The 15,869-nt window shown below is 45.3% G+C and overlaps 1 protein-coding gene across 1 annotated transcript; it reads left to right on the forward strand.

Moving 5' to 3' along the window:
• The first annotated feature begins 3,920 nt into the window (after positions 1-3,920).
• LOC142312999 (oocyte zinc finger protein XlCOF29-like) lies at positions 3,921-15,861 on the forward strand. Its single transcript, XM_075351986.1, has 3 exons — positions 3,921-3,960; positions 15,361-15,507; positions 15,637-15,861. The coding sequence occupies exons 2-3, from the start codon at positions 15,430-15,432 to the stop codon at positions 15,859-15,861; spliced, it is 303 nt and encodes a 100-aa protein (XP_075208101.1). The 5' UTR covers positions 3,921-3,960; positions 15,361-15,429.
• Positions 15,862-15,869: the final 8 nt, after the last annotated feature.

Raw genomic sequence — 15,869 nt, forward strand, 5'->3', positions numbered from 1 at the left:
AGGGTAAATACGTGTCTCGCGGCACTGCATGTTTTTAACGGAAGTGTGTTTCAGGCCATAAAGGCACAGATTCAGACGCACGGGTGCACGATAAGAGAGGGGTGCAGAATCAGCAAATCCCCAGTGTATCAATATGAGTCCCCCTAAACAAAGTGGAGCTATCGATAAAATTAAGGAGTTTGCAAAGGGTGGTCAGGCAGATGCCCCTAAAGCCAAGAGAAATGCCACCCCAAAAGGTCAGGCACTATTGGATGATGGGTCAGAGGATCAAGATGATTTAACCCTCAGGCAAGTGTATGAACAGCTTCTACAACCAATTTCTACAAGCAACAGCTCCCTCACAGGGAAGATTGAGAAGGTATATTCAGAGGTGGGCCTCCTGCGTCAGGACATGCAATCCCTGAGGGCCCGAACAGCGGAAGTCGAGACGCGAGTGTCTGAACTGGAGGATCAAATTGTAACGCTCAAAACATAAATGACCACAATGGCCGGATCGGCAAATGCATGGCGCCAGAAAGCAGACGATCTGGAGAACCGCATGCGTCGAAACAATATACGGATCATAGGACTGCCAGAGCACTCGGAAGGTCAGCATCCAGAACAATTCCTGGAGGAGTGGCTGAAATCTAATCTCGGAGATGAGTTCTCCTCGACCTTTGCGGTGGAGAGGGCGCACAGAGTTCCAACGAGGCCTCCTATTCCAGGCGCGCCACCACGTCCCTTTTTAGCAAGGATACTCAACTGCAGAGATAGAGACACAGTACTCCGTCTGGCCCGACAGCCTACTCAAGTTCAATAATGCTGCGCTCTCGATCTTTCCGGACTTTTCGGTGGACCTCTAGAAACAGAGGGCCCACTTGATGGAGGTGAAGATGAAATTAAGGGAGCGGAACATCATCTACTCTATGCTGTACCCTGCCCGGCTCCGCATAGTGCATGAAGGGTCTTCTTTGTTTTTTACTACACCTGCTGAGGCTGAGGACTGGCTACAGGTACACCCGAAACCTAAGGGGCAGAAGCAATGAGGTTACTTTCCTATGTGACATTTTCTGTGCCTCCTGGCGACCCTCTTCTCCCACAATTGCTTGAAGCCCCCTTTGGAGACAGATGGGACTTCCCCGTGCCTCGAGTGATGGAGGAATTGGCCAGGAATTGGTTCTTGTGCAATGGGAGCCCTATCTTGTGCACCCTTATACCACCTATAGCAGGACACTGTATTCAGTGGTGGTATCCCCATTGATGTATGAAATGTTTTACAGGACTTATCGTAAAGGTCCTGAAGTTCGATATTGGTTCTTTATGTTTACAGCTGCAATTGCATTAACTTTATTTCTTTGCATGGACAGCTTATTACTGTTGGAGGGTTAACCACACTTAATTGCAGGGCAGAAAGCGTCTTATACCTGGGATCCTGGTTCTATAAAAAGATCTATGTGGAGGGGGCGTGGCTTGCTGATGGCCGAGTGAGCTGCACTTGCTGGGAGCTCTGTCCTGAACTTCCCCCATTAGCCTCCATTAGAGCACATTAACATCTCCCTGCTTATGGGCAGATCCAGGAAAGTCACCAGACACCGAGGTGAGATAAAGGAGACAGTGAGCAGCATGGATCGTTTCCTCAGCCAGAGCACCTCAGCAGCCGTCAGGAACACTAGATCAATGATGGCGTCTGCCTCCCTCATGGAAAACTCACAGCCCTGGGAAAGTCAAACACAGACACATCAGGAGCTGGGGAAATCACAGCAGGACGTCTCCAGCGAGGAGGACAATGAGGGAGATCTGCCTAATCTACATGAGATAAGTAAATCTATCAAGGCTTTGCCTACAAAAAAAGATTTGGACAGATTTGCTAGCAGGCTTGAGAATACTTATAAGAAAGAGCTGCAGGCACTGAAATCTGAATTCACATACAGGGTAGAGGAGGTGGAGAAGTCCCAGGAAGCCATCACTGCTGAGTTGTCCCTACAAAGGAAAATATTACTTAGCCACTCAGCAAAGATTGATGAGCTCACTTCAGGGCAAGAGGACTTAGAGAACCGCAATCGGCGAAATAATGTCCGTATCCGTGGCATCCCTGAAAGTATTGGCACGCCTGAACTGGAGGCCATGGCACAGAAGCTCTTTGCTCAAATTCTGGGAGAACAAAGCTCTGGGCCGATTGAGTTAGACCGCATACATAGGGCCCTGGGTCCCAAATCCCCTCCAGATTCACGTCCAAGGGACATAATATGTAGAGTCCACTTTTATAAGGTAAAGGACTCCATCATGTCCGCGGTGCGGCAGGCAGGATCCATCAACTACCAGGGGTCCCAGGTCCAGATATTACCGGATCTGGCTAGACGCACTCTGCAGCTGCGAAGAGCATTAAAACCCCTGCTCCAACAACTCCAGGACAGAAACATTCCATATAGATGGGGTTTCCCCTTCCAGCTGACAGCGCATAAGGATGGGAAATCAGCAATCTTTCGCAAACTCGGAGATCTGGCTAAGTTCTTAGGGACTTTCGAGCTTCCTATGGTAGCACTGCCGGATTGGCCCTCAGGCCCCCAACTCCCTGTGGAACCCCCAGTATGGCAGCCAGTCCGTTGGCATGGGAGACAAAGAGGTCCTGACAAGAGCAATCCGACAGGGTAGCGGTCCTGTGTAGCACCCCTGTTTCCTACTGGGGATAACCTTCATGGGCCCTTCCGGCATGATAGCCAATTATCCCTGGAGCCGCAGGGGAGGGCCTTTCCATGAAACTGCATCAAAGGCATCGTTGCAAGTTACTGTGATTTGTTGAAAGTCTTTCTCCTGTCACCTAATATTGCTTCTTTCCAGACTAGCATTGTGTTATTTCACAGGTGTTATCAGAGGTTCTGACATTGGGTCAAGTACCACTTAAACCTCATAGGAGGAAGCAGTAAACTGTTTGTGTTATAGATCCACTTGGATCCTCCACCTGGTGGACCTGGTTGGGAGTGTCTTCCCCTAGCCTTTACTGACTGGACCCTGTGGGGCTGGACCGTCTAGAGGCGAAGATCTGGGCCTTTTGAGAAATAAGCCCGGGAGACTCATGTGATTTTCTTGTTTTTTACAATTACTAGAATCTTGTCCCTGATCTGAACACTTTGCTTACCTACCGGGAATGCTGATTTTGGTCAATGCCTAGAATAATAGCCTGTTATGATGTTTACTTTTCTTTAGATGATAAAGTTTTAGCGGGAGCATATAGTTAGTGCGCTTTATAATGATATATCATATTGTATTAGAGGCGGGGGGTAAGGAACGGACTCGCTGCCGTTCTTGGCTTCCTCTAACCCCCCTTAGTGCAAATGGCAATCCATTGCCATGGAAATTTTGCACCACTTAATACTAGGGTTCCTTACCCACCTTTTAGGTCCCTTGACCTAAACCTTGCTCTTTCTTTTCTCTGTCTTTCTTTCTTCTCTATCCTTCCCTCTCACCTGACTGGACCAGCCCCCAGATACCACATCATGCTTCCAGCTGACCTGCATTATGGATAGTGTCAAGTTTTGCTCCTTCAACGTTAAAGGTTTGAATGTCCCTGAAAAAAGAAAACAGATAGCATATTCCTGTCCTAAGCAATGGGTGGCCATCTTGATGCTTCAGGAAACTCACTTTAGGTCAGATGCAATTCCTAAGTGTTCCTCGGCTTACTACCCGATTTGGCACCATAGCTCGAATCCTGATGCTAAGTCTAAGGGGGTTTCCATGGCATTTCATAGGTCCTTCATACCAGAGGTGTTAGACTCCTGTATCGACCCCAAGGGAAGATATATTTTCTTAAAGCTTTCTTGGAAAACCAATATCTTTGTTATTACTAACATGTACTTTCCTAACCAGGGGCAGGACAGATTCTGTGCAGACGGGAGGAAAATTCTGGAAGATTTTGCGGACTCCTCTCCGGTGATATTAGGAGGCGATTTTAATCTACCAATGAACCCGGCCCTCGATGTACGGGTAAGTCGTCCTATCCGGCCTCAGTCATACAAAGGGTCAAAAAGCACATGCATGGTCTGAGATTGGTGGACATATGGAGGATTCTTCATCCGGACACCAAAGATTACAGCTTCTATTCCTCGGTCCATTCTGTCTATAGCAGAATTGACTCCTTCCACATTTCTCATGCCCTCCTAGACATGACAGTAGAAGCGACCATAGGTAATATAATATGGTCAGACCACGCTCCCATTTACTTATCGATTCAGTTAGGGCCTCGTGTCAAATCAAATTTCACCTGGCGACTGAATGAAAACCTATTACAGGATCAGTTATGCAAAGCGGACCTTACCCAGTCAATTCATAACTTTATTAGAGATCATGAATGTGATACCACTTCTGCAATCCAGTGGGAATCACTGAAATGTGTATTAAGGGGCATTTTGATCTCACATGGTACCCACCTGAAAAAAGAAAGTGCCATTGAAATAACGCAGTTATCTAACCAGATTGCCTCACTAGAAAGCAAACACAAACGGGACTCATCTCCTACAACCTACGCACAACTCTCTACAACCAGACATAAATTACTAGAGGTATTAGACCAGAAATCCAGGGGCTTAAGAGAACATCTCAAAAGCCGCTTTTATCAACTGGGCAATAGAAGTGGGAAGCTTCTTGCAAGGGCCCTCCATCCCCGCTCCATGAATACTTACATCCCTTTCATAAAAGACCCAGGAAGTGATGGTCATTTGCATAGCAACCAGGACATTTTAGCAGGCTTCCGCACATACTACAAGGCGCTTTATGATATTAGGGGACAATCGGGACACATAGCGCCATATGGGACTCAAGATGATGTTAAAGCTTACCTGAAATCCCATAATCTCCCTTCCATCTCAAATGATACCTTACTGGAGCTGGAAGAGGACTTCTCCCTGGAGGAGGTCAATGCGGTAGTCTCAGATTTGAAGTCAGGGAAAAGCCCAGGTCCAGACGGGTTCTCAGCGGGTTTCTATAAACAATTTTCAGAACTTCTAAATCCTCTGTTCCTATCGGTCTGTAGATATATATCTGCAGGGGGTGCGTTCCCTCCCCAGGCGTTGATGGCCCACATCACAGTTATACCAAAACCAGGGAAGGACGCATCTCTTTGCTGCAACTATAGACCGATCTCGCTCATAAATCTAGATATCAAGCTTTATTCTAAAATGATATCAAATAGGTTACGAGACCTTCTTCCCAGACTGGTAAATCCAGACCAGGTGGGTTTCGTGCCCAGAAGAGAAGCCAGGGACAACACCCTGAGGACCATCTCCCTGATTGACGGCGCAAGACGTCACGGGATCCCCATGTGCATCCTGTCGGTAGATGCAGAGAAGGCGTTTGACAGGGTGCACTGGGGTTTCATGTTTCAGGTCCTTAAAAACATAGGGTTGGGAGAGCACATGATGAACAGAGTTACAGCACTCTACTCTTCGCCCACAGCACAAATCAAAATAAATGGCTCCCTCTCAGATTCCTTTACAATATGTAATGGAACAAGACAAGGGTGCCCCCTTTCCCCATTATTATATATTCTGACCATGGAACATCTGGCGGTGGCATTGAGGAGCAATATATCAATTAAAGGGGTTACATTTCACAAACAGGACCATAAATTAGCTTTATTCGCAGATGATCTGCTCCTGTACGTTACCTCTCCACTCATTAGTCTACCCAACATAATGGCTGAATTGCGGAGGTTCGGATCTCTGAGTAATTTTAAAATAAATACTCATAAATCCGAAATACTGAATATATCTCTTCCTCCAATGCTGGTGACTCAGCTCAAAGCCTCTCTCCCCTTCAAATGGCAGGTGGATTCATTGACATACCTAGGAATTAAACTGACGGCAGATCCCCTTGACCTCTTTAAATCAAATCACCGCCACATTTCCAGGAAGTTAGAATTAGACCTCAATAACTGGAACAAACTCCAGCTTTCATGGTTTGGGAGGATAAATGCGATCAAAATGGACCTGTTACCGAAGCTGCTTTATTACTTCCAAACCATCCCCTTAGTATTGCCGGCCTCTTTTTTCTCACGTCTGAAATCTAGCATAACCAAATTTGTCTGGGCACATAAATGCCCACGTATTTCCCACAAAATATTGAGTAGATCAAGGGATATGGGAGGAACTGGACTCCCTAATCTCCTTTTGTATAGCTACGCCTCTTTAGGGACGTGCGTTCTGGATCTTTTTAACTCAGGTGAAACGAAAAGATGGGTGGAAGCCGAAAGCGCGCAATCTGATGTTGATCCGAAGATAGTTATTTGGACCAGAGCACCACCCAGCTCCAGCTCTATCACAGTACCCTTTATCACAAAGCAATTGCGGAATTTTATGTCCCGAGGTAATAAATATCTTGACTTGTCCTCCATTCCAGGCCCATTGACACCGGTCCATAGTAATTCAGATTTTCAGGCGGGTTTCCATAGATCAACATTCCTCCATAAAAGGAAGAGTGACCATCCTATTAGGGTACCTTCACACTTAGCGATGCAGCAGCGATCCGACCAGCGATCTGACCTGGTCAGGATCGCTGCTGCATCGCTACATGCTCGCTGGTGAGCTGTCAAACAGGCAGATCTCACCAGCGACCAGTGAACAGCCCCCATCCAGCAGCGACGTGCAAGCGACGCTGCGCTTGCACGGAGCCGCCGTCTGGAAGCTGCGGAGACTGGTAACTAAGGTAAACATCGGGTATGGTTACCCGATGTTTACATTAGTTACCAGCGCACACCGCTTAGCTGTGTGTGCAGGGAGCAGGGAGCCGCGCACACTGAGCGCTGGCTCCTTGCTCTCCTAGCTACAGTACACATCGGGTTAATTAACCCGATGTGTAATGCAGCTACATGTGCAGAGAGCAGGGAGCCGCGCACACTGCTTAGCGCTGGCTCCTTGCTCTCCTAGCTGCTGTACACATCGGGTTAATTAACCCGATGTGTACAGCAGCTACATGTGCAGAGAGCCGGAGCCGGCAGCACAGGCAGCGTGAGAGCTGCAGAGGCTGGTAACTAAGGTAAATATCGGGTAACCACCTTGGTTACCCGATGTTTATCTTGGATACAGCTTACCTCAGCTGTCAGACGCCGGCTCCTGCTCCCTGCTCGCTTCATTTGTCGCTCTCTCGCTGTCACACACAGCGATCTGTGTGTCACAGTGGGAGAGCGCCTTTGAAGAAAACGAACCAGGGCTGTGTGTAACGAGCAGCGATCTCGCAGCAGGGGCCAGATCGCTGCTCAGTGTCACACACAGCGAGATCGCTAATGAGGTCACTGCTGCGTCACAAAAAGCGTGACTCAGCAGCGATCTCGGCAGTGAGCTCGCTGTGTGTGAAGCACCCCTTATTCGTGACTTTATCTCAGACACAGGTATTAAACCCCTAGATAATTACTCTTCGGATATCAACAAATCTCAAGATATGTGGTTCTTCTTCGAACAGCTGAAAAGTTTTATAGTGTCTATGGCTAGGAGGGTAGACATCTATAGGGCACTCACACCCTTTGAGGCCCTTTGCCTAGCGAAGGATCCTCCAGGCCATACCATTTCGACCTTGTATGACTTGTTTCTCAGATGCAGAGGTGCGAGGGACGGCTTGCCTGGGTACTTTGGGAAATGGGAGAGAGAGTGGGGGAGGTCATTCTCGGCTGAGGAGCGGACCAAAATCCTTCTCTTTATTGGTAAAACTTCGCTGAATGTGATATCACAGGAAAGGTGCTACAAGATCCTATCTAGGTGGTATAGGTGTCCTGTGAGTATCCATGCTGCCTTTCCATCAGCCTCTGATGTGTGCTGGAGATTCCAAAAGGAGAGGGGAACCCTCACTCATATCTGGTGGTCATGTCCCCCGGTGAGATCATTCTGGGAGAGCATTTTCCAGTTACTCAATAAACTTTCCTTGAGGCAAATCCGGCCCACAAAAGAGTTAGCTCTCCTGTCCCTCGGGAATGTTTCTGCTTCAGGGTTTAGGAAAGGTTTATTAAGACATTTTTTAACAGCTGCCAGAAACCTAATTCCAAGATATTGGAAGCAAACTAGAATCCCATCACGGGATGAAGTCATAGCAGAGTGCAACGGGATCTTCAGGATGGAGACCTTGATAGGTCAGACACTCGGCAACAAGGACAAAGTTGATGCTACGTGGGCCCCGTGGATCATGTTCATGGACTCACCGGATATGGGTCTATGGATTCAGGGGGGGGGGCAGGTATGTAGGTAATTTTCCATTCTCTTATTTCTGTACCTAGAAGGTTAGCCTTGAAAATGTGGTTTTGATGTAGGAGGGCGCGTCCACTCGGGTGGGAACTCTTTGTACCCTTCCCCTTTCATCTTACTTTCCCACGTTTCTGTTGTCTTTACTGTCTCTAAATTCTTCTTCCACCTCCTCTTCTTTATCTCTTTTTTTTTCAACTTGTTCTTCCTATTTCAAACACATACGAATTGTACTTGTTATTTTTGGTCGCCAGTGGCGCAGGTGTAGTCAAAGAACTGTTGTGTTTTTAGCAGCTAGCTTGGATATATACCCTCTGCCTGCGCGCTGTGCAATTGTTTGATTATCTTCTTCTATTCTAATAAACTTTGATTTGAACAAAAAGATCTATATGATATGGGGTCAGAGCTGATATTTATGACCTGGAATGTCAGAGGCCTTAAATCGCCTAAAAAAAGTATTAAGGTATTCTCCCAAATTAAGCAAGTCAAAGCCCAACTGGTGGTACTGGTAGAGACTCACCTCACCGGAGACACAACCAGACTTGTAAACAAACCATGGGTACAATGGTCGGCACATGCGTTCCACATCAGCTACTCAAGGGGTGTCTCTCTATTGGTCCATAGACATATCCGTTGGGAAGTGAAGGTGGTGAGGCATGACCCGGAGGGGCGATTTGTGTTTATATACAGTTAGGTCCAGAAATATTTGGACAGTGACACAATTTTCGCGAGTTGGGCTCTGCATGCCACCACATTGGATTTGAAATGAAACCTCTACAACAGAATTCAAGTGCAGATTGTAACGTTTAATTTGAAGGTTTGCACAAAAATATCTGATAGAAATTGTAGGAATTGTACACATTTCTTTACAAAGACTCCACATTTTAGGAGGTCAAAAGTAATTGGACAAATAAACCAAACCCAAACAAAATATTTTTATTTTCAATATTTTGTTGCGAATCCTTTGGAGGCAATCACTGCCTTAAGTCTGGAACCCATGGACATCACCAAACGCTGGGTTTCCTCCTTCTTAATGCTTTGCCAGGCCTTTACAGCCGCAGCCTTCAGGTCTTGCTTGTTTGTGGGTCTTTCCGTCTTAAGTCTGGATTTGAGCAAGTGAAATGCATGCTCAATTGGGTTAAGATCTGGTGATTGACTTGGCCATTGCAGAATGTTCCACTTTTTTGCACTCATGAACTCCTGGGTAGCTTTGGCTGTATGCTTGGGGTCATTGTCCATCTGTACTATGAAGCGCCGTCCGATCAACTTTGCGGCATTTGGCTGAATCTGGGCTGAAAGTATATCCCGGTACACTTCAGAATTCATCCGGCTACTCTTGTCTGCTGTTATGTCATCAATAAACACAAGTGACCCAGTGCCATTGAAAGCCATGCATGCCCATGCCATCACGTTGCCTCCACCATGTTTTACAGAGGATGTGGTGTGCCTTGGATCATGTGCCGTTCCCTTTCTTCTCCAAACTTTTTTCTTCCCATCATTCTGGTACAGGTTGATCTTTGTCTCATCTGTCCATAGAATACTTTTCCAGAAGTGAGCTGGCTTCATGAGGTGTTTTTCAGCAAATTTAACTCTGGCCTGTCTATTTTTGGAATTGATGAATGGTTTGCATCTAGATGTGAACCCTTTGTATTTACTTTCATGGAGTCTTCTCTTTACTGTTGACTTAGAGACAGATACACCTACTTCACTGAGAGTGTTCTGGACTTCAGTTGATGTTGTGAATGGGTTCTTCTTCACCAAAGAAAGTATGCGGCGATCATCCACCACTGTTGTCATCCGTGGACGCCCAGGCCTTTTTGAGTTCCCAAGCTCACCAGTCAATTCCTTTTTTCTCAGAATGTACCCGACTGTTGATTTTGCTACTCCAAGCATGTCTGCTATCTCTCTGATGGATTTTTTCTTTTTTTTCAGCCTCAGGATGTTCTGCTTCACCTCAATTGAGAGTTCCTTAGACCGCATGTTGTCTGGTCACAGCAAGAGCTTCCAAATGCAAAACCACACACCTGTAATCAACCCCAGACCTTTTAACTACTTCATTGATTACAGGTTAACGAGGGAGACGCCTTCAGAGTTAATTGCAGCCCTTAGAGTCCCTTGTCCAATTACTTTTGGTCCCTTGAAAAAGAGGAGGCTATGCATTACAGAGCTATGATTCCTAAACCCTTTCTCCGATTTGGATGTGAAAACTTTCTTATTGCAGCTGGGAGTGTGCACTTTCAGCCCATATTATATATATATAATTGTATTTCTGAACATGTTTTTGTAAACAGCTAAAATAACAAAACTTGTGTCACTGTCCAAATATTTCTGGCCCTGACTGTATGCGTCTATAAACTCTAGAGATTATGTGCTGTTATGTATTTACAACCCCCCGGCAGCTCGCATCTCCATTTTTAAACAAGCACTGAGCTTTGCCCTCAATTATCCAGATGCGTATGTGTTATATATGGGGGATTTTAATCTTGTGATGAATGAGGAGCAGTACAGGTTTTGGATGGAGGGGGACAACATTCGGCCACACACTTGACTGATTTGCAGCAATGCTTCATTCTTACTATGAAGACTAACCAAGGTGTTGGTAAACCCTTTTGGAGGTTAAACCCCTTTTGGATGAAACTAATAGATCAAAGTGATAGAACTCTGACCCAAATAGAGGATTTCCTGGAAACCCACCCTAAACCCTGGAATATTAATTTGGTGTGGGACACTCTTAAAGCCTACCTTCGAGGGTGTTTGTCTTCAACCATAACATATCTTAAAAGAGTGACTAAAACTGAGGATGATATAGTAGAGGGGAGACTTAGGGACTCAGAGGCAGCATATATATCGGCCCCAACCAATGCAAATAGGGCGGCCTGGATGCAATCATATAGGTTATATATGCAGCACTCTGAGACCAAGTCTAAACGCAAATTGTTCTTTACCCGACAATCATATTTTGAGCTTGGAAATCAATCCAGTAAATTATTGGCATATATGGTTAGGCAACACAACACTTCAAATACAATATTGAGTATACGGAGGATGGATGGCTCAATAGCTACATCCCCTGAGGATATTTTAGAGTGCTTTTGTGAATACTATAAAACCTTATACACTTCTAGAAATCGTCATGGAGTTCAAAGTTGCGTGACATATTTGTCGGATTTGGAGTTTCCCACGTTGAGTAGATCACAACGGGAGTCTCTGGAGGCGGACATCACACTGGATGAAGTGATTACTGCCATCTCGGATATGGCTAGAGGGAAATCTCCGGGTCCAGATGGCCTTCCCATAGAATTCTATAGTAAATATTGTGACGTATTGGCCCCGATTCTTTCAGAGGTCTTCTCACATTTTTCAGCCGGCGACTCTCTACCTGCCTCCTTATACGAAGCACATATAGTCGTGCTGAGGAAGGAGGGTAAAGACCCACTAGACTGCGGTTCATACCGTCCTATATCCCTAGTTAACATGGATTACAAGATTTTTAGCAAAATACTGGCGTCCAGGCTTAATTCAGTCATATTGAGTATAGTTCACCCAAATCAAACCGGATTTATGCCTGGGAAAAACACCTCCATAAATATAAGACGGATCCAGTCCATAGTGCAATATAGTATACTGGTCCAGGAGAACGAGTGGGCCTTGGCCTTGCTGGACGCGGCCAAGGCATTTGACTCGGTAGAATGGCCATTTTTATTTGCCTGTCTCCAGAGATTCACCTTTGGGCCTAAATTCAGTAATTGCATTCATATGTTGTATAGGTCCCCGACAGCCAGGATACTAGTCAATGGTGCTATGTCTACACCCTTCTCATTGAATCGGGGCACAAGACAGGGATGACCTCTGTCTCCAGCATTGTTTGCACTAGGTATTGAAGCTTTGGCAATTAGAATCCGCTCTCATCCACAGATCACCGGAATCACTATAGCCGACCGCACAGATCAAATAGGATTGTATGCGGACGACATGGTTGTCTTCTTAGATCGAGTGCAAGAGACTCTACCGGTGGTTATAGACACTATAGATAAATTTGGGGAGTTTTCGGGACTGGAATAAGTCGGCTTTGATGCCATTAATACATGGGTCTGGAATTTCAATGGAGGGTAGGTCACCTTTGCAAGTAGTAACTAGCTTTAAATACCTGGGAATACACATACAGATAGACCATACACTAGACCTGCAGACGAGTATGACACCACTTCTGGAGCACGTTAAACTTTAATATAAATTGTGGAGCAAGCTACCCCTGTCAGTGGTTGGCAGAATAAATTTAATCAAAATATTACTTCCAAAGCTTAGCTATACACTACAACATAGTGCAGTATCCGTACCCAAATCCTTCTTTTCAATGTTGAACTTGCTTACTACCTCTTTCATATAGGGGAAATCCAGACCCAAACTTCGGTTATCCATTTTACAGAGATCCAAAAGACTGGGAGGAATGGCTTTACCGGAGTTCTTCCTCTACTACCTCGCAGGACAGCTTAGGGCACTAGAGACTTGGATGCCTGGATGTCAGCTGCCAAACTCTGAGAGTCACTTGGCACACGTGGCTGGGACTGATTGTTTAGTGGGTTTTCTGGAATCGGATGGACTGAGAACACCATGGCAATTTCCCCTCCTCAGGTTGGCAAGATTAGTCTGGCTACAAGCCAAGAGGGTGGTACACTTCGAAGGGGTGATGGCGGAACTCCCATTATGGGGGAATAGCCACTTCCATACTCTGAGAGATCACCCCTCGGCACAATTCTGGGCCACTCACAGTGTCAATGCATTAGGTGATCTTTTTGTCCCGGGAACCACAACCTTCAAGTCCTTTGAACAAGTCCAGATTGAATATAATGTTCCAAGATCACAGTTTTTTAGATACCTGCAGATTCGCACAGCGATTCAATCCCACATACAGAAAATTGGAGTGAGGAAATTGATATCATCACTTCCTATCATAGATATTCCAAAATCACAAGGACCTCGAGGCCTCATCTCAGCTATATATATTTACCTGTTGTCGGTTCGGGGTGGAGTCGGACCCCTTGCCAGCCCAGGATAGATGGAAATCTCTAATTCCCTCTCTACAGGGAGAAAAATGGGAAGAGATGTTGGAATCTTCGACTGCGGTATCCCCGTCGGTTAATAATAATAAGTTGATTCAATGCTACATTGTCCACCAGGTATACCTTACTCCAACTCGATTATTTAGTATGGGACGTTCGCGTACATTGGAGTGCCCAAGGTGTCATCTCTCAGGGGCAAATTTCATACATATGATTTGGGGCTGTCCCAATATATCTTCGTACTGGCGGGGAGTGACATCTCTGCTCACATCGATTGTGTCAATTCCTGTTTTGTGTGACCCTTTGATATGCCTGTTTAGGGTAGTGGAGGAAGAGTCCTGGGATCATTACATGACAATATTCCTCAGAGAGGCATTGTTTCTGGCTAGGAAATTAATAGCTCTGAGGTGGATGGGAGATTCGAATCCAACTGTGCGGTCCTGGGTTAAACTAGTCAATGCAACCATAGTCTATGAGCGGGTGGTATATTATAATAGGGGGTGCCCGGGAAAATTTAACAAAATCTGGGGTTTGTGGAATTCTTCTCCAGACACACTTGCGGAGGTTTGATGGAAATTATGCGGATAATGGTGGTTCCCGTTAGATGTTGGGATATGAAACACTGTCCAATGGTATATTGAGATATAATAATGCAATGTGGCTGTTGTTGTTCTTTCTTTTTTCCTTTTTCTCTTCCTCTTTCTATCTTGTTTTCAAAATATGGTCATGCTGATAGTTAGAGCTGTTCTTATGCTCAATATAAAATTAGATATATATGCAAATGATAAGTATGGATAATAACATTGTTCTATCTTAAGTGCTAAAGATATTATGGACTTTATATGACTGTTCATTGTTATATTCAAATATTACTATCTATATACTGAGCTATTTTAATATGGCAAATGTCAGTTGTACCTGTTTGAAATTGTTAATAAAACGAAGTTAAAAAGAAAAAAAATACATATGATTTGGTATCTTACAAACCAAATACAATTTTGTTGTTGACCAGTGTATTGAGCAGAATTAATTTCCGCCTATTGGTTTGGCCTCCACACTATTCACGGTCTCTCATGTGGCCCTTCGGGAAAATTAATTGCCCACCCCTGCCATACACAATAGATAACTGTCGGACGAACCATCATTGGGTTGACGGCTTCTCTCCCGACTCCCCCATACACCAACACTCCAGCTTTCCTGTGGTCTCTATGAGAGAGACACCTCCAGACTCCTGGAGCAAAGGATTGACTCCAGGGAGAAGAAACAGATCAGTCTCTGAAATTAAGCATGCCGGATCCTTCTCTGCCCTGACATTATCTGTCGGGAGGCTCCATATATATTTTACAGTCGACCAATCTCCTCCATAATCTGCAGATGCCACTGACTTTAGTTTAATGTGTTTGGGGCCTAAGAGCTTATTGGATGCCGCCTCTGGCAGAGATTAATAGACTTTGTACATTGCAGACCCAAAAAACATTATTAGACCTCTAGTTACTATAGAAACCAAATCAACTCCCATGATTAACAAATGATGGTGAAAAGGGGGGCAATGAGAACCTGCTTAATTTTCTGGCAATTTTTATGTAATATGCAAAAACCTATGCCGATTTCAGTGTCGGTAAATGAGACGAGAATTAGTGATATGAAAGATGAGTCTATGAGAAATGTTTTCGGCTGCCAACTCCGAGGAGGAAACTGCTTGTTGTGTGTGCGGCCTAAATATATAGGATTTATTAGTAGATTGAAAAAATTGACTACTGTTATACACTAAGAATAGTAACACATAATGACCCTCATTTTTCCTGTGCCCCCACTGCTGGGGTCTCCGCCAGTTTCTGGATTTCCTGTCAGTTTAGTCAGTGATAACAAACGTGATCTCTGCAGTCAATCAGTGGCTGAAGCATTGACTGAAATAACCAGTGATTGGGAGCGGATGAGACGTCTTAGTCAGCAATTCAATTTATGTTCCAGTCCATACGACACAAGAACGTACAACTTCTACACGTTCTGTCTCCTCATATGTTTCCCCTTATTCTCTCCAGTAATTGTATTATTACAGCGGATTCTTTATGATGTTACATCGTCATCTTCTCCTCATTCAGGTCCCTACAATATCGGATCCTCTCAGTGGAGACCTATAGAAGAGAATTCTCCTGATTGCCCCGTGAAGGATGGATATGGACAGGGACAAGATGGCGGAGAGGATATTACACCTCACCCTAGAGATCCTCTTCCGGCTTACTGGAGAGGTGAGAGATTCTGATGACGTCACATTACATCATTCTTATCTATGGGAATAACAGATGGACAGAACTGGAGAGGTGAGGACTCTGGAAATGTCTGGAGTGAGATTTATTACTGTGTCTCTCCATATCCAGGATTACACAGTAGTGAAGAAGACCTCTAGTGAGCGCTGTCAGGCCCCTGTGTCTGAGGGATGGGGAAGACCCCTGAGCCCAATCACGGGGCCTCCACCTCACCCCCCGATACATGAGGACATCAATGACCAGAAGATCCTAGAACTCACCTACAAGATGATTGAGCTGCTGACTGGAGAGGTGACACTGCTGGGAATGCTGGGACATTATACAGTAATGCTATGAAGGGATCG

The sequence above is a fragment of the Anomaloglossus baeobatrachus genome, chromosome 5 (assembly GCF_048569485.1).
Source record: "Anomaloglossus baeobatrachus isolate aAnoBae1 chromosome 5, aAnoBae1.hap1, whole genome shotgun sequence".
In the NCBI taxonomy this organism is placed as follows: domain Eukaryota; kingdom Metazoa; phylum Chordata; class Amphibia; order Anura; family Aromobatidae; genus Anomaloglossus; species Anomaloglossus baeobatrachus.

Bases quoted from the DNA above. Each gene is read 5' to 3' on its own strand.
- LOC142312999 (XM_075351986.1), top strand. From the start codon at position 15,430: ATGGATATGGACAGGGACAAGATGGCGGAGAGGATATTACACCTCACC. The intron at 15,508-15,636 runs GTGAGAGATTCT...CTCCATATCCAG, and splicing joins TCTTCCGGCTTACTGGAGAG to GATTACACAGTAGTGAAGAA.